The 23,058-nt window shown below is 49.1% G+C and overlaps 1 protein-coding gene across 1 annotated transcript; it reads left to right on the top strand.

The window, feature by feature from the left end:
• Positions 1 to 1,016: 1,016 nt before the first annotated feature.
• LOC139701850 (snake venom metalloprotease inhibitor 02A10) lies at positions 1,017 to 21,447 on the top strand. Its single transcript, XM_071601980.1, has 6 exons — positions 1,017 to 1,097; positions 1,423 to 1,473; positions 19,543 to 19,764; positions 19,830 to 20,390; positions 20,456 to 20,619; positions 21,297 to 21,447. Exons 1-6 carry the CDS (start codon positions 1,017 to 1,019, stop codon positions 21,445 to 21,447), a joined length of 1,230 nt encoding a protein of 409 aa, XP_071458081.1.
• The last annotated feature ends 1,611 nt before the right edge of the window (positions 21,448 to 23,058 follow it).

The raw sequence follows: 23,058 nt of genomic DNA, 5'->3' as shown, positions 1-23,058 counted from the left end.
TTGGTCATCCTCTCCACCTGCTCAGCAGCCCTCTGCTTCAGCTGAATGGAGGGCCCAGAAGGAGAGGTGTCCTTAGACATAGCTCTTGTGGTTAGGGACACTCAAGTGAGTCTTCTTAAAGAATTAAGCCTAGAATTCTAGGGGGAAAAAAAAGCCACATGATACCCTTGTAAACACGGTTTGGTGGAGACTGAGCCACACAGAGAAGAATCCAAGAACTCTGGCTTTGGATCCCATTTCTACTCACAAAGAGAGTTCCCCTTTGTATCAACTCTTACTCTCCCTGGGCTTTAGTAACCCACTGCCAAGTAAACTCAACATTCTTTTTCTATTTCTATTACATGGGATGGCAAAAGAATTTTAAAAAGTTGCATGAGATTTGCCAGGTGTATGTTTTTATTTACATTCTAAATATTTAATGAGTAATATGTCATAGTTGAATTAACAAAAGTAATTTTAAGTATAAATCAAAGACTTCTATTCTATTATTTTTACCTTAGTCATTCTCTGCCTCCTCCTGAAAGGCAGGCTGCAGCACGCCCAGCTGTGCCTCTTTCCACCACTGGAGGCTTAATTCAAAAGGAGGAGTCTGCACAGGGGCCTTCAGTCTGCCCCAGTGCCAGTGGGTAAAGAACAAAATTAAAGTATTTATTCTAACCCTCAAAGCAATATTATTTATAATAAATTCTAAAATAAGAAAACATATCTTTGTAAGGGGGTACCCAGCACTGTTTTAATTTATATAGTCCATGTTACACCCCCTCCCCCCTCGTAGAAGCTATCGCTGTCCCCGTGTCAGGTGTGAATTACAAGAGGGGAATTAACCCGGCCACAGTTCCTCAGGTCAGAAAGCATCCTGCCCGCCACCTTCTCGCCATTATCCTGGGCCATCTCCAGGATCTAGAATCGTTCTGAAAGCAACCGTGGGAAGAAGTGACCCCTCTGGACCTGCTGTTCTCACGTGCTCCTGTGCTCCTGTGTGCACCTAGGAGCACAGCAGCAGCAGCTTGGTGGAAATGGGAACCGATTTCCGCGAATGCCTCCCCTCTCAGGACCACCTGCAGAAGGGTGGACAGCCCCCGCCCTCAGCTTTGTTGGTGGGCTCCTGTCTTTCCCGACCTTGGTTTCTTCACATTGAAATCAGGACACGGGGTATTTCACGGGTAGTCCTACAGTGAAGACCCAATACAGTCTCTGCAAACCGTCCTGCCCGATGCCTTACGAAGATGGGGACCCGGGAACCTTGGTCTCCGCCCTGGCGTGGAGCAGCCCGGGGTCTGTGTGCACACTCTGCAGGATGAGACCAAAGGGCTGGCTGGCTGGCCTGCACTTCCTGGGAGTGCTCTGACTCACAGGGCCACATTTTGTCACAACAGCATCCACCATTTACCAAATTCTGCCACATTTGTCCTTGCTACCCAGAACCCCGGAGACCGGGACCTGGGGTTTGGGATCCTGAATGGCACCTCCCAGGTGAGCCGGCCCTTTGGCAGCTCCACGCTCTCTGCCCCTCAGCTGTGTTACTCATTCCTCCTCGAAGCTATTGCTAAGGTTGTGATCACTACCATCACTTGTGTGCAAGCTCACCTCAGTGGCTTCTGTGACTTGCAAAGCACTTGAGCTGCTGTGTAACGCCGAGGCCCTTCCCTCTCCCGCCGGCTGCCTTGCCACCGACACCCAGAACAGGGTTTTCGTGGCTGATGGGGACCTTGACAACCATGTTGGAGTCCTCACAGCAATAGGTTCAGCCACAGAGTCCTTCCCTGAACTCACTTCTCTTTTAACTCTTCATTTCATTGATTTGAAAAAAAAAATGATACTTTGTGAAATTCTTTATCCATAATCTTTTATAAAATCTGGCCATCCATTACTAATGGCAGGAAGTAATCAAACCAAGGTTTTCCACCATCAACTTGAGAATAATTGGTAGGAAAATTTCAAAAGAAAATACTCCCTAAAGTTGATGAACTATTCAAGAAAATATTGAATATATATTCACGGCATTCTAAAACTAGACTTGTAGAAAACACTAGTACTTGTTTTAAAAAGATGTATTTTTATTTTTAATATGTGATATAATTAGGTTTTTAACTTTTATTTTTTCTCTCAGTCATGTAGGGCATCTGTCACAAAATAATATGCAGAGACCACAAGAAAGGGTTTTGAAATTCTAAATCAAACAAAACTTATCTGGACCCCAGAGTCATGCTACAATGTTTCTCAGGTCCTCAGTGTAAGGTCCTTGCTTAGCATCTGGATGGCCATCTTTAGTGACAGCCACCATTTTAAGAAAAAATTCACTTTCCCGCCCTTGGGCGTTTCTAAGAAAGACTCACCACTCCCTCACACCAACCCCAAGCTTAACCACCAGCATCAGGACCTGAGCCTGCCCCATAAAAGTCCCGAACCCAAGCCTTTTTGCCTCCCCGTCTATGGAGAGATGGCCTTGTCCTCTCGCACCATCTCCCGGTTCCTTGCTTTCCTTTCACTCGGGATTTTATTCCACGTGTGTACAGATAAGGACAAGTGTTGAGAGCCACAGCCGAAGGGGCCCCAGCAAACTTCCAGCTGCCAGCAAACTTCCAGCTGCCGGCTGATGATTGGCTCACAGCGGCCCCAGCAACATCTAGCTGATTGGCTCCTCTGCGGTGATGCTCATTGGGCTGTTTCCCTGCCCTTTCAGACCACGGAGCTGCTCATTGGGGGACTTTTTTGGCTCCGCCCACATGACCCAGCCAATTGGCCTCAAGAGCAGGAGGATTGTGGGAGGTGGAGAGAAGCTTGTGTGGGAGAGAGAGGCTTGTGGAAAGCCGGTGGTGGCAGTTGAGGCTCTGAGGGTTTTTCCTGAGAGGCTGTTTTGTTTGGCGTGTGTGGTTCTAAAAATAAAGTTAGTTTCTTTTGACAAGTGGCTCCTGATTGTGCCCAGCCAGACTGCAGCAGACAAGGGCGCTTGCACTCCTCAGCTGGACCATGATGCCTTCCAGACTGGTGTGAGCTCTGGACCAGAGCCTGGCCTATGTCAAGGTCACACCAGGGCACTGCACTGTGTCCCATTCAGGGCCAAACGAACCCCATTATTATGCCACGCTCAACCCACAGCTTCCTGGAAAATGAAGGGTCACCAGGAGCACCTGGTGACCAGCTTGTGCTGGAACTGGGTTAATATGCTGGTTGAGCATGACACGCGAGGCCTACCTGGTGCAGATCTGTCAAAGTTTCCTTTCAAAGCAACTACTCTATTGGCAGAGAAGTCAATGGTCCATGTAGATACAAGGAAAACTGTGTAGAGCAGAAACGAGTTTGCTTCATTTTGAGTTAGAGGATTCAAATCCCTAATAAAATGTGCCTAAGTTTTTGCTTACAGGGGGTTTGTGGGTGGGAAACAGAAGCAACCAGGGAGTGAGTCAGGTGGGAACTAAGAAGGAGCCAGAGGAGGGCACCAGGAGGGAGAAGCAGGCCTCCCACCAGAGACTGCCTGGAAGCACCAGTTAGGAGTCCGGCTGAAGGATGGAGAGGTGTCTCCTCCTGAGAAGCTGTGTCTCCAGACAGCAGATCAGCTCTCTGGCTGCGAGGCCAGCACGCGACATGGCAGGGCAGGCATAGCCTCTCTCAGAGTCATGCACATGTCATTGGTAAGTAACCGAGGACACAAAAGAAAGGAGAAAAGCAATGTCACCTTCCTACAACTCCCAGGGACCAGCACTGGGGAGTGACCAGTCCCAGGCCAGGTGCGCAAGAGCGTGTGCTGCCCAGCTGGCAGGGCCCTTCTTCAGGGTTGGCTGCTTCTGTTCAGCAGGCCCAGCCAGGGACCTTCCTCTCAGCACAGGGCAAACAGTGCTCCTGGGCACGTGCTGGGCTGCAGGGCAAAGCTGGATGCCGAGGGCAGCACTGGCACCAGAGCCCAGCAGGAGAGCTCGGGGAAGGCCGTGTCCTCGTGCGCAGGCCTCCTCACAACGTAGGTCAGGGGCGAGCAGAGCAGAGCTCAGTGCAGAGGGCTGGCCTGAGACACCCGAGAGGCCAGCCCCTGTCCTTCAGGTGCCCTTGTTGCTCAGACAGCTGGAGGATGGGGGACACACAGCCAAGTCAGGATTCATGAGGACCTTTGGCTGGACCCACGGAACCAGGCCCTTTATTAAATAATAATCACACTTTGAAAACAGAGGCCAGGATGGTTGGGTATGGCATGGGCATTTGAACCTCCAGCTGGGAAAACCCAGTGTGTTGTGAGCTGAAGCAAGTCACCGCACAGTGATTTGAAGTTGCTTCTATCTTATTTATTTTCTTGCCAGAAATACTAACATGTTAAGCTCTTCACCAATTAGAAAAGTAAGTTTTAAGGAAACATGGTTTTAGGTTACACACACACAATTCTTACTTTCTGTCTGTTTGTAAATAGAGAGCTAGGACAGCTGTCCTGTAGGCCGGCACTTCCGAAGAGTGAGCCTGGACAAGTTGCATCTTTCTTACATAACACTACATGGAAATCCTTTCACTATGGAAGACAATTTTTTATTTTTTTAAATTTTTGTGATATTTTCAGATTAACTGTAGTATGCAATGTCAAAAGAATTAGAAATGCAAGAATACATTAGAATTACAATAAATATGTCTCCAAAAGAAACACATATAAAAACTCATGGCACACGCTGTCCAATGCCTGCATGGATGTGCCTGGGCAACACGCGTGATGTCATACAGAGGACACAGTGTGCCCACGTATATCTACACATGCTCTACATATAGACTGCATGTTTGGGTAGTTTAAACAACATTGCTTATGGCCCATGTAAGGAGCATAGGTATGCCATGTGAATTTTATTTATGTGCTTTTTAAAGACATTGTAACGTTGGAGACATTGTAACATTGTAAGTGTCTTCCACAGCATGACAGCCATGAAGGGCCACACAGCTCTCTCCCTGTGTCATGCATTAACCACTTCAGGGAGCATTGTCTTCTAGTATCTTATTGTTTTAACAGCATTCGAGTAGCATGCCTGTCCAACCCAGCGCGCATGCCTCTCAGCACTTGATCTCAGATGTGAGCTCACAGGTTGGTCTGTGGAGCCGTGGTGAAGGCCTGAGGTGCTTTTCACAAGCAGTCTGCGAGGTGGTGCGCACCACCAGGAAGCACCTTCTCCTGCTCCTCCTCCCACCCCTCCTCTTTTACCTGTACGGGACAAACCTGCATCCCACCCTAGTCATTTCTCCTTGGAAGACAAATGCTTCTTGTAGATTCCATGTGTCTCTCAAAGAATACATAGCATGGCTGCATCCTTCAGAAAACCTGAGACTTAGCACTCAGACATTCCCTCTCCTCACAGAATCTGCATCTTCCTGCCCTTTACCCCCAATACCATGTGTCCCTCCTGTCTGTGCTTTTCAGCCTAGCTGGCTCAGTGCGCAGACCATGTAGGGTCATGGACTGGTTACAGGTTTGGGGAAGGCACGTGACTCCTAGCCTACTAACATGCTCTGTGATGCATTTTTGTATATAAAAACCTCCCTGAATTCAATCTTTCCCATGAAAAATGGTAACATCGGGCAGAAATGCTGGTTGCCTGGTGTAGCCCCCATTAGGGATGCAGAGGCTTGGAAGCTAAATACTGTCCTTTTTGGACATGATTGAAGGTAGATTCTTGATGTGCGTCCTGCTCTGTCCAGCAGATTACCTGGCATCTGGACTGGGAACACGCCTGTGACAGGCTCCGTGTGGTGTGTGAGACTCTGTTCTGCCCGGGCCCTGGGAGTGCCAGGAATGTCAGGGCTGCTTCTCTCAGTGGGGAGTCCCTGGTCTTCGGCAGGTCCAGAAGCTCCAGGTGATTGTGGTGGTCATCTTGAGGCTTCAGTCTTTCTGAGGATCAACAAGGAGAACAAATCCACTTCTGTTTAAATTACCTAGAACCGGTCTTTATCTGCACAGTTAAAGGCAGGCCACGGGACGATCCTGCAGTGTCCCTGTGGCAGTCAATGAAGGAAAGCACACAGCTACCTGGTAGTCAGTTGCACAAGTAAGTGGAATTCTGTATTTTTAATTTAAGTACACCTACTTTATTGACATCAGATTTCTCACCTGGGAGGTCATTCTGACATTAGCTTACTGAGAACAAGACCCCGAGTTTGACTCCCCTTTCGTCCCTCCCAGTATCCAGGGTGATGCATTTCTACGTGGCCAGTAACCTCTAATACATTCCAGCTAGGAGGAGCACCAGGTAGTAAGGACTATTTACATGGCACATTTGCATGCCAATTAAACTGAGAACCATTGGAGGTTTTGCAATTTAAAAGAAGAAATGAAGAAAACTACTTTGCTCGTCTGGATTTTCTTTTCTTTTTAAACCTCAATGACCAAGTAAAATGTTCCAAGAAAATGATGTTCACACCTCGCTTTAAATCTACTCACTGGATTCCTTTCCCAGTGCTGGTACACTCCAGTGACAGCGGGTGAGGGGTGTAACCGCTGCTCGTCTGTGTGTAGGAGCTCTGCTTGGCATGCCGACACTGGGGTGCCTGGGATGCTGGAGGCTGTTCCTACAGATTCGTGCATGCCTAGAACAGGGGCCTTCGGCAGCCAGGGTGGTGACAGATATACATGCCTCGTGCAGTTCTACCGAAGACACGCCAAATCACATCCGCTAATTTTTCCTGCATCACTTCGAGAACATAGTTTGCCTGCCTATGTGTGGTTTTTGAAATCTGGTGGAAAACAAGCCAATTCCTATTTGTTCCTGACAGTTTGGAAAGAATTATTTATTGCTTTTATGGGAATGTGCCTCTTCCCTCCCCTCATGCTGAACCTTAGCATTGTGCTCCCAGAATGATAATAATCTATTTCTTTCCTCACACTGCTGGGCCCGGGGTGACCCCGTCTGACCCAATTGAAATTGATTTTGTTGTTGAACTCCTCGCTAGTGCAAATTAATCTTAGATCCATACAAGATCAGGGAAGCAAGACAGAGAGTACAAAGACCTCAAGTGCTGAGGGAAAAATTAGTTCTGCAGAAGGTATTTTAAGTTTGGCAAGATAAATGGTCACAATGACTGGCTTTGATAGAACGTCTGCAGGAAGGGGAGGGCCTGACAGGGCCTCTGGAGAAAGGCTGTAATTTAATAGCCTAATTTCCTGCCCAGTCCTGCAAAAGTATCTGCCTGCTCCTGACAGCTGATGGAAATCACCAAGGGCTTGATTTGGTCCCCAGTGTGGGACAAGTTGAGACCCCTTTCCCTCGGACTGGGGCAACAGTGCTTTGGCACACAGAGGTGGGTCCCGTCTGCTCCTCATGGAACAGAAGCCATTCATTTTGTGAAATTCGTCCCGTGCCCACGCGGGCCCCGGCCTGTTGGCCCTGTGACACTCACGAGCTCCCCTTAGTGAGTGCAGGGAAGCAGCTTCAAAACTCACGGCTCCCCCAGTAAGGAGCATGCGGGACTGGAGGCACCCTGCAGTGGGAGGGTTCCACTCCAGCCCACCTCGCTCATCTGGTTCCCTCTTCCTCACCACACTGACCCACATTCTGATTCTCAAGAAAAGACAAGGCTGATCAGCTCCCTGCCACTCTGGCCTCCTTTCCACTCCTCGAGTGGCCTCCCTTTCAGCAGTGCCAGCTTTGACAGGCCTCGGAGACTTGGACCTCGGGTCCTGCTGGGCTTGGGTTATAGGCACTCCTCATGCCCGGGCACCAGGCTGACTTCCAGGGGGGAGCAGGTACAGGCCCAGGTCCCCCGCTCCTGCCACCGAACTGTGCTGAGGGCCAGGTCCCGAGCCAGGGGCCGGGCGACAGGCAGCAGGATCCATTGCTCTAGATCTGCCCGGGTCTCAGACTGCATCTTCATGCCCAAGCCATTGACCCTCTTCACAGCAATTTTTACAAGACAGAATTTTCAAATACTGGAGCAACCCTAATGCCAAGTTATGATTTAAGGTCGATAATGCTGTGGTTTTTAAAGAGGTGTTTTTAGTGTTGTTGTTTTTTTATGTTTAACTGTAAAATATCAGTGTTTTAATATTGCTTATCTTAAAATTAATGAATTTGACTGAAAATGAATAAGATATTATTTTTTTAAATGTGTAATTTCATCTTACCAATGATAAGAACTTTCATTTGTTAAATTTCATGATTGATATATGTGTATAAACACATTGAATATGTGTATATATGTAATATGTAATTAGTGGATAGTAATGGACTATCCACTCTTTTCTTGAAACAATAAATTTTAATTTCTATGCTTCTGTATGGATTCTGCAAGAACATTTTGGATGTATGTGTCATAGTCCAAATTGTATTATTATTTAAGATATTGTGATATCACATCCCTTAGATAATATTCATATTTATATGAAATCATTAGCTTTGAAAAGTTTCTGTTACTACAATTTCTAACATAAAAACATAAAGTATGATTCTATTTGTTGTCATGCTCTCTTGAAAAATGTTAGGTTAATTGTTAGGAGTGACCAAAAAAGGTCCCCATTCGTGTTCCTGTGTGTGACTGCACTCAGCCAAGCTGCACCACTCTCGTGGCTCTTAAGACATGAGGCCGGGTGGGCTGAGATGTGGCTCAGTGGTGTAGTGCCGGGCTGCCGTAGGGAAGGCCCGAGTCAAGCCCCAGCAAGACACAAAACACAGGCTTTGTGAAGCCTTCGGACTACATGTGAAGACTCCACAGAGTATTTGGGACAGTTATTGCTTTATTCAGTTTTCCACTGGTTAAGCAAATAATGTAGATGGGAAAGCTCACTGTGGTCAGGGAGGATCTATGATGAAACCTACAGCATGGGGCAGGACAGCTCTCCACAGCGGTTATTCAAAGAAGCAGTGTCACTGCTTGTGAAACCAAAACGACTCAGTCATTCCTGAATGGGTTGAACATTATGTTTGCCCTGAAGTACTTTGAAAGAATAACATATCTATATATCTATATCTATGTATATGTATAAATTTTTGTTGTTGTTACCAGGGATTAAACCCCGGGGTGCTTAACCACATTGCCACATCCCTAGCCCTTTTTATATTTTTTATTTTGAGACGGGGTCTTGCTAAGTTGCTTAGGGCCTTCCTATGATTCTGAGGCTGACTTTGAGTTGAGATCCTCCTGCCTCAGCCTATTTGAGCTGCTGAGATTACAGGCATGCGCCACCATGCCTCACTAATATATATGGATTTTAAAAACATATTACAATGTGGAGAAAATGGCTACAGAGTGAAAGAGAGGCTGCAATACAGCCACCTCAAGAGATCTTTTGTAGATCTCTGGGGTTCCTTGGTGGAGGCCTCTGGGCCTTAGGAAGCTCCTTCTCCCTGAGAGGTGGCCTATGGCATGGACAAGCATATTTGAGGGCTGTGTTGTCCTGAGCAGTCTCAAATCCAGGTTGGCTGCAGTGGCCAACCTTTGGCCGGGTCTGCTATTTTTCTAAGAAGGATCTATAAATTGAATCTGCATTTTCTTGCACAGAGAGTGTACCAATAACACTACTATATAGAGGTGCTCTCGAGGAATTCCCACGGTGCCCTGCTGGTGAGTTAACAGTTGTCCCCCGCACTTGAGGCACCATGGAGTCCGAGTGAGGGATGAACGCTGAACTGTTTGATTTGTGGGTCTGCACAGCAGTTCCTGTCTCTTAACAGAAAAGAAGCCAGCATGAAAATAGCGCCCTCTGCCTTGGGCTAATGGGATGAGGCTCTCCACCCACTCAGGAAGGACAGGGTACGCCCCAGCCGCTGACCTCACAAATCCAGAACACCCAGAGAAAAGCCCAGAAGGGGTGATGGGTGGTTCTCTGGTTACTGACTGGTGCGAAGTGTTAGGATCAATCATGTGTTTGCTGATTTAGCCAGGAAGGCAGGTTGTGTTCACTTAGTCAAGGATGAAACTTCGGGGGCAATCGATACTGTAATTATAAAACCTAAAGAAACAACGAGGAAGGGAAGTCATAATTCATGGCACGTCATGTCTTTCTGGTTTCTCTGGAACATTTCCCAAAACGATTACAGCTCATTTTTGTGCACTGTGCTTCACTCCACAGATTTAGCATATAAATCAGATGATTATCTAATTGGATTTTGATTCATTCAAAAATTGTTAAATTTCCAATTTCTTCCTCTCACTGTGTATTTAGGAGTTATGATATATGAGACAAATAATTCAAACTATAATTAGGGCTCAAAAATAAAGCATATGTTACATTTAACCTTGAGTATGTGGGGGTTTAAGTGTTTAGTCAAGTTCTGTCTAACCTTGATATTAAGACTGAATGAGTAAAGCATCTGCTAATGAGGAAAAAGAGAAGAGATTCTAATTATGTACAAGATTCACAGCGCTGAGTTCACAGACTTAAAAATGTATCCATATAGTATTTGTAATATTGCAAACCAATATTGTGTCTTTTAAAGGTTCCATGCAGCTTTGACAGGAGAAGCAAGGTGGGTCCCTACAGGATGTGGCTTCATCCCGCTTTGGTCCCCGCTGTGGGGTAGTCTGTGCCTCCTCTCCCTGCACATGGGTAACAGCAGGCCAACCCCCGGGAAGGCTGTGGACATGCCATGAGACACTTCATGCAAAATGCTCGCCACCGTCCCCTGGTACTCAGTCGGGACTCGGCAAACCTGAGTGACCGTCACCATCACCACTGGCTGCCAGTGATGCACGGGAGGGCGTAGGAAGTCACAGGCCTATGCCACAACCTGAAGATCTCACTGAGCTCCAGCATGAGGCCGCCTGCTTCCTGCCCTTGAAACACTCATTTCCCACTGGCTCCCCTGGGCCTGTCCCCAAGCCGTTTCCAGTTGAAGGAAATGTGGGAAGAACCCTCTCATTGGATTTTGAGTCAGGCAGCACACGGGCCTAATGCCCTGGAAGTAAAGGCACAGGTGAGGTCTGAAGGCAGAACACGCGAGGCAGGCAGAGGGGCAGTCCAGGAAGACGGGCAGCAGCACGGATGCACAGTGGGCAATGCCAGGTACGCAGGGACGCAGTGGCATGTCCTTGTCCTCTGTGGGCAGTCGGACCTCTTGTCACCACGTTTCCTGGGGCCGATCCTACTGTGGGAGCTTTAGACACTGGACCCAGCAGGAGAGGCATCTCCTGCTCACAGGGTGGGATCTCGGAGCCTGGCCTTGCACCTGCTCGGCTGTACCCAGGGAAGAAACGCACTGAGAGGGCAGCAGAGGAAACCCAGACCAGGGACGGGCGACGAGAGACGTGGAGGAGACTGGGTGGAACAAGCCAGGGCTCCCAAACAAGTCCCCAGGCCTGCAGGTCTGGGGGGCTCAACCCAGCCTCCGGGGCTTCTGGACCATCTCCGCCTCTTTCTCTCTCCTTCCTCTCTGTCTCCGTTGCTCTGCCTTGCTTTCTCCCTTGCTCTCCCACAGTTGATGCTGCCTGTTTTCACCCTGCTACAAGTGACGGATATGTCCCATTGAGTCCTTCCTCATAGTCACCCTCTCCTTGGGATTGGCCAGTTAGCTCCCATATCTGAACTTCTGTTCTGCTCTAAGCCAGGGTGCTCAGAGAGATGCACAGTGCTCATGGCCCCTCGGACCATTTCTTCCCAGACCACTGGATTCATGGTCTTCAGCCATGTCCTTTGCCCCTTAAGGAGTTTTATTCCAAATGAAATCATACCTGGAATTGCCAGACTTAAGGCAAACAGCTGCCCTTGCAGGTGTGAAGGACGGTCTCCCTGTGACCACCATCGGCTTATTGGGAGGAAGGGAGTGCCTCTGTCCAGCTTGCCCAGGAGAGTTCTGGATTGTGCCTGCTGTCCTGAGGGTATTGGTGGTAGCAGCCCCTTCACTGCAGGAGAGTCAAGTCTGGGCCCCCAGTGCGGCCAGCTGACCTCCAGGGATGTGCTCACAGCCGCCTGCAGTTCAGCACAGTGCAGACGGGGCCCAGATTTCCTGGGTGTCCTCTTGGTTACAAGGTTCCCCCAATCTTCCCTCTTATCTAAGAATGAAGGAAGGAGAGTTCCTCAGTCCCTGGGGCAGGGTAATGATCTCCTGGGCTCAGAGAAAATAGCAGAGCAAGTGCGAAGAGCAGCCCGCCGGGCGGTGGGTGAGTGCTGCTGCAGCGCTGAGTCATGAACAGGCTGACCTCAAAGGGCACCACGGGCACCGTCCGCAACACCAACACCCGTGTCTACACAGGGTTATTTTTAGAAGCTATTGAGCCAGGCAGGTTGCATGAGGCCAAGGTGTTTCAAACAGAAGAAGTCCGTTCTTTGTCAAATGGCTTCCTGCTCTTATCTGCGAACCCCTCGGGATCAGCGTAACCAGGAGCACAAAGTTCCCAAATGAAGGCTTCATCCGGGCTTCGTCGCGGGTCCAACGCAGGGTGTGTGAATTGCCCACAGCCGTGAGCCCTGGGCTGCATTTCACACTCCTTTATTTCACTCCTGTCCAGGCCTCTCTGGGCAGGGCAGGTGCTCTGGACAGCACAAGGGCCAGCTGGCCAGTCCTGAAGGTGGAGCTCCTACCCTCAGGGCATGTTTTAAAGCCGGCACTGAAGCCACGTTGCTCACATCCAGGCCCTCCACCCCGTTAAACCAAGGTCTGACTACCACTAACGGGTTTTATGTTCAGCATCGAGTTCTAAATCATCTTCACACGTTGGGGGAAGAGGGCAAAGGACCCGCATTGAGGGGTGCAGTCAGAACCCCTTAATTTGTTACTCTTTCTGTCCTCCAGACCCTCCGTGGCCACCTTCCTGCTCCCCACCAGGTGATTCTTCACTCAGACGGGATGTCTGTGTCCTGGGCAGACAATGGCATCTGCAGCCCGTCACCCAGGACCTGCCTTGGCCTCCAGCTGACCCCCTTGCCTCTTGCTGCAGGAAAAAGGTTCCCTGGGACCCAATCCGCCGTGGTTAATGTAGTGCCATTTGTTCCCACAAGCCCTCTGGATGCTTCTGCACCATGAGACCTCCTGCTCTCCGTGTGCCCGCCTCTCCCAGTCTCGGATTCTCATCTGTAACTGCTCACCTTGGTGTCTACGGCACGTAGCTTATGAGTTGTATATAACTTTAGAGTCAGGGTGCGCCTTTGCTATGTGACTCCAGATTTATCCCTTCTTTAACTGCCTGCCCTCCAGCACCATGAGGGTCCACCCTTCTGCAGCTCAGCTCAGCGTTCAAGGTAAAAGGAAAGGAGCAGAGAGCAATCGGCCTTCTCGTTGACCCTCAAGGCGAACGGTGTTTTATTGTTTTATTACTGCCCAGCGCTCCCGGGATCCTCTAGGATGGAAGAGCACGCTGAAGAATTTAAGCAGCACCTAGGATACAGAAAAACTGCCAAACCAAGCCGTGAGTACGTTATATCTATTTCTCATTTTAATGAGCTCCTCAGGGCAAAGGCAGTTAGAAGTTAATAAATTAGTAAATAAAAAATAAATAAATAAATAAGTAAAATCCCTACTTACAGGAGGCAAAACCTGAGATGCATCCTCAGGATAGATTGGGTCCATTAATCGGCCTCTGAACAAATATAGGGCAAATCACCAGCAAGCCCACGTTTCAAGGGAATAGAGCAGAACTTGTTCAGTGCATCCCTGAGCACTCCTAGAAAACAAGCGGGCGAGAAACCAAGGCGTTTCCTTGCCGGCCCGGCCCGTTTCCAGAGTGAAAGAAAGGCAGGTCTTGCATAGCTGGCTCCCACGCAGACAGCTGATCCTGGGGCTGGGCGGGCGGCCACACGTCAGTGAGCTCGGACTAGCTGACCATGTGCGTGTGTTTCATATTTCACATCCACAGCTGGCAGGGAGTTTCTCGGATTCTTTCCCTGGGGCATTAGAACTGCTCATCAGAAGATGCTTCTCCATGACAACACTCATGTCTGACTTTTCCTTTTTTTTGGGGGGGGGGGCGGTTCAGAGTACCAGGGATCGAACTCAAGGGCACTTGACCACTGAGCCACATCTCCAGCCCTATATGGTATTTTATTTAGAGACAGGGCCTCACTGAGTTGCTTAGCACCTCACGATTGTTGAGGCTGGCTTTGAACTCGCCATCCTCCTCCCTCAGCCTCCCAAGCCATTAGATCACAGGCGTGTGCCACTCCATCTGGCATGTCTGAATTTTCAATACTTGGTAGCCTGACACAGAAACACTGTCACCCACATGATAGATTAGGGATTTGGGGTTCAAATGGATTATATGTCTGAGTCTTACCTTTTTAAACTAAGTTATAATTTGATTAAAAAATAGCAAGAGAGGGATGTTACAGCATGTTTAGATAAAGACAAGTAGATTTCCAGCTTCCTTTTCCATGTTAAATGCACTGCCAACTAGTTAGGTGCGTTACTCACCCCAGGAACTCTCTCAAGAGCCTTGGTGGAGGGCCACAGGGTCCTTCTGCTACAAGGCCTTTGCCAGGCATCGATCCTGTCCAGGGCAGAGTGGGAAAGAACAGTCCTCTTCTCGTAGTATTTCTCTCACTGGCACCAACTGTGGTATTTGTCACCTTACTGTGGACCATACTGGACAAAGTATAGAACAAAACAGGACTGAGCCAAAAAACCCTGGGCTTGATTGGAGGTTTTTATCATGTTTTTCTTTGCGGTTCTCCTGCACCTGTCTCTGGAGAAATGCTCTCAAATTTCTGCCTTAGTATCTTGCCTCAAAGCCATGCAATGCCGTCTTAGTATTGATGGTGTGTGTTTGCCATAGGGGGAATATTTTTAAGCCTCTCCAGCTACCTGGATTAGATTAAGGGAGGGCTTGTGAGCACTTGTGGAGTCCTGTGCCCGGACCCAGGGGAGAAAACCTGAACCACAACGATTTCCACGTTTTCTTAGCATACAGGGGAGAAAACGTAAATGAGATCCTTCATCTGTAGGTACGGGCTCTTTCCTAGCCACGCTGTGGAGCTTAAGTTTTCCCTGGGCTAACTTGACTTGTTTCATAGTTTTCACATATTTGTCTCTAGGAAATAAATCAGCTCCCTCACTAAAAAGACATTTTTGTCTTAATCATGTGGAAATTAGAGATAGATCTGTTGACAAGGGATGTGAAGCAGAATTGGAACTTCATGGTTCACTGATCATTGAAGGCGTTTGGAGTTAGCACATAGGTCCAGAGCCATTACAACCGTGGAACTGCGTGGGGGACACGGTTGCTCTTCTGTGCCTCTGTGGTGCCCTGTGCAGGACAGAGGAGATGGCCAGTACAACACAACACTGCTGGTCAGGGAACCCAGCAAGAGCAATGTGGTACCCTCCCCTCAGGAATCCTTGATCCCCTAAGGAATTCTAAGGAGTCAGAGAGGAGGAATGATGTCCACACAGCAGGAAGAGTTCTTTTTGAAGGTAAGGTCCCTCCTTGGCCCATGCAAACAAACCTTCATCCCATTCCCTGAGCACAACAAGAAAACAACAAAAATAGCTTTTCTCCTACCAAACCCCTTGGGATCAGGCTGGGAGCCTGCCCTGCTCCTCAGGAAGGTGGCGAGTGAGTCGTGGTGGATTTCTCCCCACTTTCTCAATGGGTGTGTGGCCAGTCCTGGTGAGGAGTGCCCTGTCCTCTGAGGGCAACCACAAGACCCACAAAGCTCTGGTTTTTAAGGTATGGAATTCCATAAATGAGATATTGCCACCAAGCCTAGACCCCCCAAAGGAAACACACTGACATGTTTTAATGAAGTTATCAAACTTCAACTCTGTGCCATCAAAGTCATACAAATCATTCAACAGCACCTTTGTACAAAATGGTCAGTAAGTGCAATGCATTTCCTGCAATCAGTCATGACAGCACTCAGCTGCAGTGGCCTGCAAATCGTCTTATTTTACATTTCCCTAATATCTTACATTACATGCCAGTCAATATTTAACCAACTTTTTCATGCCTGCTGCTCAAACTTTCTTGAATCAAATGCTGAGCACATGCTTCAAGGCAGATCATACTGAATATCCCGCTACCCTACCCCACCAACCCTGCACACTGGAAGACAGTGGCACAGCAGAGACCCGTCGGGAACCCACAGGCCCACTGTTGGAATGTGATACAATATTCACCAACGCAATACTATCATCAAAAATATGCTTTTCTCGTCTTGGCATTATGTCTTTTTTTTCTTGCACAGTGAAGTGTTTCTGAACTACATTTCCAAATTAATGCCTTTCATCAAATCGGCAAAGATTAATATAGATTTTTAGACATTTTTTTCATACTAAGGGCATTAAACATTCCTGTGCACAGCCTGGGGCACAGATTGTTGACCTGGCGTGGCCTGCTGAGTCCTTCCACCTGCAGAATCATCTCCACTCACCATCTCTGCCCAGTTGGCAGCAGTCATAGACATCTCCTAAGGGCCTCTGGGTAATGACCTTGTTCCAAGGAAGCCCCTGGGAGACTCACAGAGTTACACGTAGAAATATGTTTCATGCAGCAATGAAATAAAACTAGGTAAAATTCCAGGTGGGGGGACCACTCTGATTTGGCTATCTCGTGTTTTTCAAAGCTTCCTGTGCTGGACGCTTGGTCCCAAATATGATGATGTTGAGTAGTAGTGGACCTTTGAGGCAGGGGCTAGAGGAAGGCGGTAGACCACGGAGGCCCCACCCTCAGAAGGGACTGAGGTAGTTTTCACAGGAACAAGCAGTTCTCAGGGGAGCCAGCTGCCGTGAGCCAGGGCACCTGGCCTGCTGGGCCCCTTGTGCACAGAGCTCTCCCCTTTCTGCTGCTCCATGTTGCCACAGAGAGGCCCTCACCACACTCCAGGGCTTTCTGGCTTTCCCTGCCTCTTTTCCTTGTATCTTATAAAATGTACCAAGACAGAGATGAACTAAGAACCCCTGAAACAGAACACCAGCCCACCGAGGGGGCGCATCCCACCAACGCCCTCTGAGTGAAAACAAGCCTGTTGCAAAAGAGTATTTACCTTGTTCTTTAAATTAAAAGATGCGACCAGACACTGCATAATACCATGAACAGAGCCACTTTGTCACCTGATGGAGAAGTTACATTTCCTTTGAGTTGTTTCCATACTTTTTCTGTTTTTCATTGAAAATTTGCTACTTTTAAACTTAGAAAAACAATTATCTTATAATGTGAGTGAAGATATGTCCCCAAAATTTTATTCTTCAGGGGGTATTATAAAATATCATGATAACAAAAGAATATGATTAAGAGTTTTTCTTTTTTGTATTCCAACATCATTATATATTATTTTAATGTAATTCTTTTCTGCTGTTTATTTTTAAAGAGATACAACTTTTGCTTTATGAGAACATCTGCTAAAGAGAGCTTTGAACATGATACACTATCAGTTAATTGTATTTAATAATATATTTACAGTTGCCATCAAAAAAATTTGTATTTTATTCATTTTAACATCAAAAATAGTTTTCCTCATAATAGATGCCAGAGTTAGAATTTTCCATGATTTTGGTTTGTATGTGGCTTTGGAATCACAACTAAACATCATGAGTCTCATGACTGTGATGCTACATTGCAGCACATAACTTTCTAACCACATCAACAAAGGACCTAAGGAACTTTTTAAAGATTATGCTTCTATCTTAGGTCATATAGGACTCACCCACAGGCAGTGCTTGATATCCTATCGCCAACTGTCCCTCCAGCGAGTCAGCCTGAGAACCCAGTACCAGTGCCTGCTTCCTCAGGCCACAGTCAGTGCCCACTGTTGCAAGAGAGCGTAGGAACTCCCCGTGGCTGTCATCACAAACACCCCAAACTGGGTTGCTTTAAATAACCTGAATCTGTTCTCTGCTGGTTCTGAAGGACAGAGTCCAAAATAAAGTTGGGGTGGGGGCTGTGCTCCTGCTGAGATTGAGCACAACCCCTTGCTTCGCCACGGCTCTCAGTGGTGGTCTCGCTCAGAGGCATCCTCGATTTGCAGCCACGTCCTATCTCTGCCTCAGTGTGTGCCTCATGTGCTGTCCTGACTCTCTCCATCTTCACGGGACACGACCTCTCCTTAGAAAGACACTGCCTATTGCATGTAAGCTCAGCAGAAATGTTTTGCCATAAAGAGATGATACCTGCAAAGAACCTGTCTCCAGTTAGGTCACATGGGACACACCAGGGCTTAGGACACCAGTACATTGGGATGGGGGACGCATCTGCACCCACAGCAGGTAGATTTTCTGGGAGGTAGAATCAAAGGTGAGTTTACTTGAGAGTGCTCTTGGGATTGACCATGTTGGTGGGAGGGGAAAGTGCAGGGTTGCCGAGGGCGAATCTGGACTGTAGGTGTTCATCCTGAGAACAGATGCAGCTGCCTGTCCCGGAGCTCTGAACCTGGGAAGAGAGCCTTAGAATTGTCCCAGATTGGGGTGAAGAGGATTTGGAGTTTGCTAAGAGCCATAGCCAAGTAGTAATGATGCATGGCATTTTTGGTTGAAAGGTGACACCAGCAAGCCACTGAGATGATATGATTATGTTAAGATCTGCATTCAAATGGATATTAGACCCCTGCTGTTGACCTCAGCCTGCTCGGGACTCCTGGAGAGTTCCCATTGGTTGGAGAAGTGCGGTAGGAGGGAATTCCGGAGGAGGGATTTCCTGTTGGTGTCCAGGAGAACACCCCCTGTGTGGGTCGGCATATTTCCCGGGAGCTTACAGGGCATTGGCCGGGAGTTTCAAAAATAAAATTTGTTCCTGTTTGAGTGGCTTGTGATTTTTGTGCCCAGCCAGACTGCGGCAGGAGTTCAATGACTGGCCAAGACCAGGGACATGATTTCTGTCCCCCAGGCAGCTCTCTGTGCCTGCAGTGGAGCAGCAGGGACCCGTCCTCTCTTCCCCTCACCCACGTTCTCACTTCCTGTCTCTTGACTCCCGTCCCATGGCTGCTGTGCTTCTCCAGTGGCCTGCTAGCCCACCTCCTTCACTATCTCCTTTGCCTTTGCTTCCAGCTGTGTTAGAGAAAGGAAGGAAAAAAATAAAGAATGCCAACAAGGCCCGAAAGAAAGACAGAAAGCCCCTGGACTGTCCCGAGGGCAGATTCAGTGGCAGACGCTCTGTTCCAGGCCACTGCCTCTGGCTGTTGGCTCCCTCAGGGGCTTTAGACGGGAGGTCTGCATCTCATGCACACGTGCTCGCTGGATTTCTCTTGCTGTCCTTTTTAAGTTCCAATTTTTCCTGGCGACGTCTGGAGCAGCAGATTTGGAGTCTTCTTCCTCAGAGGTGTAGTCTAACTTTTTATAGTTTTTTCCTTTTATTTCAGATGACTAAAATACTTCCAGGTTCAGAAAATACCTAAAGTACATTTCAGCCCTGCACAAACCCAGCGCTGGAGCTCACACCTGGCTGGACTTGACCAGCTTACTGAGAGGCAGAAGGTCTAAAGCTGACGCCAAGCTCTGCCCTGCTTACGCCCTGGCATGGCCCCTGAAGTGCCCTGCCTCGGCCCAACAGCCCCCATCTCACACCATTTGTTACTACTCTGCTGAAAACTTGGGGTCCTCACTGACCCTCTGCCCTCCACTTCCACACACCCTGTGGGCCGTGCTGCTGCTGAGTCTCAGGAGCCCTGGGTTCCTCTCCTGGTCAGCGCCACTGGCCTAACTCAAAGCTCCATCTTCCCCACCACAGCAGGAGCTCCTCCTGGTCCTTCAGGTGCCACAGCAGGAGATCCTCCTGGTCCTTCAGGTGCCACAGCAGGAGATCCTCCTGGTCCTTCAGGTGCCACAGCAGGAGATCCACCTGGTCCTTCAGGTGCCACGGCAGGAGATCCTCCTGGTCCTTCAGGTGCCACGGCAGGAGATCCTCGTGGTCCTTCAGGTGCCACAGCAGGAGATCCACCTGGTCCTTCAGGTGCCACGGCAGGAGATCCTCCTGGTCCTTCAGGTGCCACGGCAGGAGATCCTCTGTTCCTTCAGGTGCCACAGCAGGAGATCCTCCTGGTCCTTCAGGTGCCACGGCAGGAGATCCTCGTGGTCCTTCAGGTGCCACAGCAGGAGATCCTCGTGGTCCTTCAGGTGTCACAGCAGGAGATCCTCGTGGTCCTTCAGGTGTCACAGCAGGAGATCCTCGTGGTCCTTCAGGTGTCACAGCAGGAGATCCACCTGGTCCTTCAGGTGCCACAGCAGGAGATCCTCGTGGCCCTTCAGGTGCCACAGCAGGAGCTCCACCTGGTCCTTCAGGTGCCACAGCAGGAGCTCCTCGTGGTCCTTCAGGTGCCACAGCAGGAGATCCTCCTGGTCCTTCAGGTGCCACAGCAGGAGATCCTCGTGGTCCTTCAGGTGCCACAGCAGGAGATCCTCGTGGTCCTTCAGGTGCCACAGCAGGAGATCCTCCTGGTCCTTCAGGTGCCACAGCAGGAGATCCTCCTGGTCCTTCAGGTGCCACAGCAGGAGATCCTCATGGTCCTTCAGGTGCCACAGCAGGAGATCCTCGTGGTCCTTCAGGTGCCACAGCAGGAGATCCTCATGGTCCTTCAGGTGCCACAGCAGGAGATCCTCCTGGTCCTTCAGGTGCCACAGCAGGAGCTCCTCTGGCCCTTCAGGTGCCACAGCAGGAGATCCACCTGGTCCTTCAGGTGCCACAGCAGGAGATCCTCGTGGTCCTTCAGGTGCCACAGCAGGAGATCCTCCTGGTCCTTCAGGTGCCACAGCAGGAGATCCTCATGGTCCTTCAGGTGTCACAGCAGGAGCTCCTCTGGCCCTTCAGGTGCCACAGCAGGAGATCCTCCTGGTCCTTCAGGTGCCACAGCAGGAGATCCTCCTGGTCCTTCAGGTGCCACAGCAGGAGATCCTCTGGCCCTTCAGGTGCCACTCCCAGGTGCTCACACAGAGTGGACCATATGGCCCTCTGCCCAACAAAATTCAGTTTCCCTCCAGGGCATCTTTCTCACCGAAGCCCCCTCCTCGCGAGCCAGCGACCCAGGCCCTGGAACCCCTGGTGCCCCTGTTCTCAGCCTCCCAAGGAACCCTGAATGTTCCACCCTTCAGGTCTTCAGAAATGGTCTCAGTTTCTGTCGGGAGGACGCCGCACAGTGCCTGGAGTCTGGAATGCTCCCTGCTCTGTTCTCCTGGCCACCTCCTTTTATCCCTTCAGGTCTCCTTTTAACAGCTACTGTCACCAGCTCTTTCCACCCGCTCAGCTCTACACGCCTGTCCTCCTCTGTCACGGAACGAGGCTTTCTTCCTCAGAGTCCCAAGCACACACACTCCCTGTTGCAAGAGTCTCTGTTAAACTGTCTCAGCAGAATTCTCAGGAATTACACAGGCTGTGCCTCTGTCGCATGTTGAACAAGGGCCTGGCACACGGTAACCACTTGACACAGATTCGTCTCTGCTTCAGGGATCACTCAGGGCGTGCCGGGCCTCACCTGGCCCCCTTGACAGGGAAGAAGTGGACATTCAGCCCAAGGAGCATCCACGTCGCCTCTATGGGTCTTCAGGCCCAGAGAGCGCCAGGTTCCCACAGATTAAGAAAGCCCCGCCAGGCATGGAGCAGCAGAACCCGTCAGATGCTGTGCAGGCGCTGGTGTCTTAGGAACAGATGGCTCTGGGGGCCTTTGGAGAGCCCCAGCCCTGGAAGTGGGGACTCCCATAGTTCTTGTCCTCACACAGAGCTGAGCCCCTGCAGCGGAGCAGCCTGAACTCGCTGGCCCACACCCTGCACTCAACAGCACAGCTTCTGGCATGCTGGAGTCTTGGGCATCAGCAGGTGCGGTCACCTTCCAGCTGGACTCCTTCCACTGTCTGCATTTGTGGCTGAGCCTGATCAACCTCAGGGTGGGGGAGAGGGCTGGTGTGGTCTCCAGGAAACAGCTGGGAGTCGGAAACACTCTGCTGGAGGTCTACCTGTGCCGGGGTTTCTTTACCAACAGTGCACATCAGGAGAGGCTGCTGCGTGTCAAAGCTTCTGGAAGAGCTCTCTGCCCACTGACCCTTGGCAGAAACTTCCCTGCTTAATATCAAGAATTGGAATGAGATTAAGGATATTCCTTTGTCCATCGTTCTGTCTTTAACACATTGCAAGGCCAAAGACTGTGTCTCTAAAATATTCCCCGTAAAAATAATGCAGTGCGCCAGGACCTGTCCTCTGAAAAGATTGCATTTTCCTGGCTCCACAATGTCCTTGATAAACTGCTCAGGGTGGTGCGAGCACGTGGTCTCCAAGGCAGGCTGCTGTTAGCACTCAGCTGGCCATAAATTAAGTGCAACATGCCAAGTGGGTCTCCTGTTAAAAGAATCTCAGGAATAACCAGTCTTTACCACGAATCTGGAAAGAAAAGTTGCATAAATATCATTTATGAGCTCCTAAACTGAGGAAGGCATATAGAAAATCAGGAGAAAAAATGAGGAAATGCTGCAACCGTATCCTTGTAAGAAGAAAGCATGCACTTTTCCCCAATTGTCTCCAAAATTATGCAACCAAAGCAAAGGAGCTGTCAAATCCCTTTCTAATTAAATTCATACATTTGTTCCTCTTCAAAAATGGCCACACACTCCATCTGCTCGTGCAAAATGCCTGGTTTTCTCAGCCAGTATTCTCATGCTAGGCTGTTCACACGGAGTCGAGGGGCACGGGGGCCTGAACCCTTCCAACAGCTCCCTGAAGAGAACTGAAAGAATGTTCTGTTTGCATTTGAGTTATTTATTTTCACTTTTATGATAAAAAGATCTAATACTGCATGAAAGTTAAATCATCGGAGGGTTCAAATTGCAGGCACAGGCCTGACAGGCTGAGGAACATTTTTAGTGGTATGATAATTTGGTTGAAATGCAGTGATTCTTTTTAACAGCTCATATTAAATCAGAAGAGTCGTTAACTACAGCTACTCAAAAAAAAAAAAAAAAAAAAAATCTCAGACATTTCATGTGCATTCGCCCAGCGTGTGTGATGATCCACGGGCCGGTTGTCCTTGTTCCCTGGTACTCACACAAAACCCCTCGGTCACGCCTGCAGCCTAAGGAGGTGGGAGCCTCGTGGTACCTCCTTCACCCTGCCCTGCTGCCTCCAGAAATTCTCCGGGAACTCTGATTTCTATCTGAGTTCAAGTGAAAATCTCTTGTGTGGGTCCCAAGACTCTTGTTCTACAAAAATTATGTCATTTTCTCTCTCAGATTCATCTCTTTTCTCATTCACTCCACAAATACT

The sequence above is a fragment of the Marmota flaviventris genome, chromosome 14 (genome assembly GCF_047511675.1).
Source record: "Marmota flaviventris isolate mMarFla1 chromosome 14, mMarFla1.hap1, whole genome shotgun sequence".
NCBI lineage: Eukaryota > Metazoa > Chordata > Mammalia > Rodentia > Sciuridae > Marmota > Marmota flaviventris.
The sequence above is the reverse complement of the archived record's forward strand: the minus strand, read 5'-3'. Positions and strand labels throughout refer to the sequence as shown.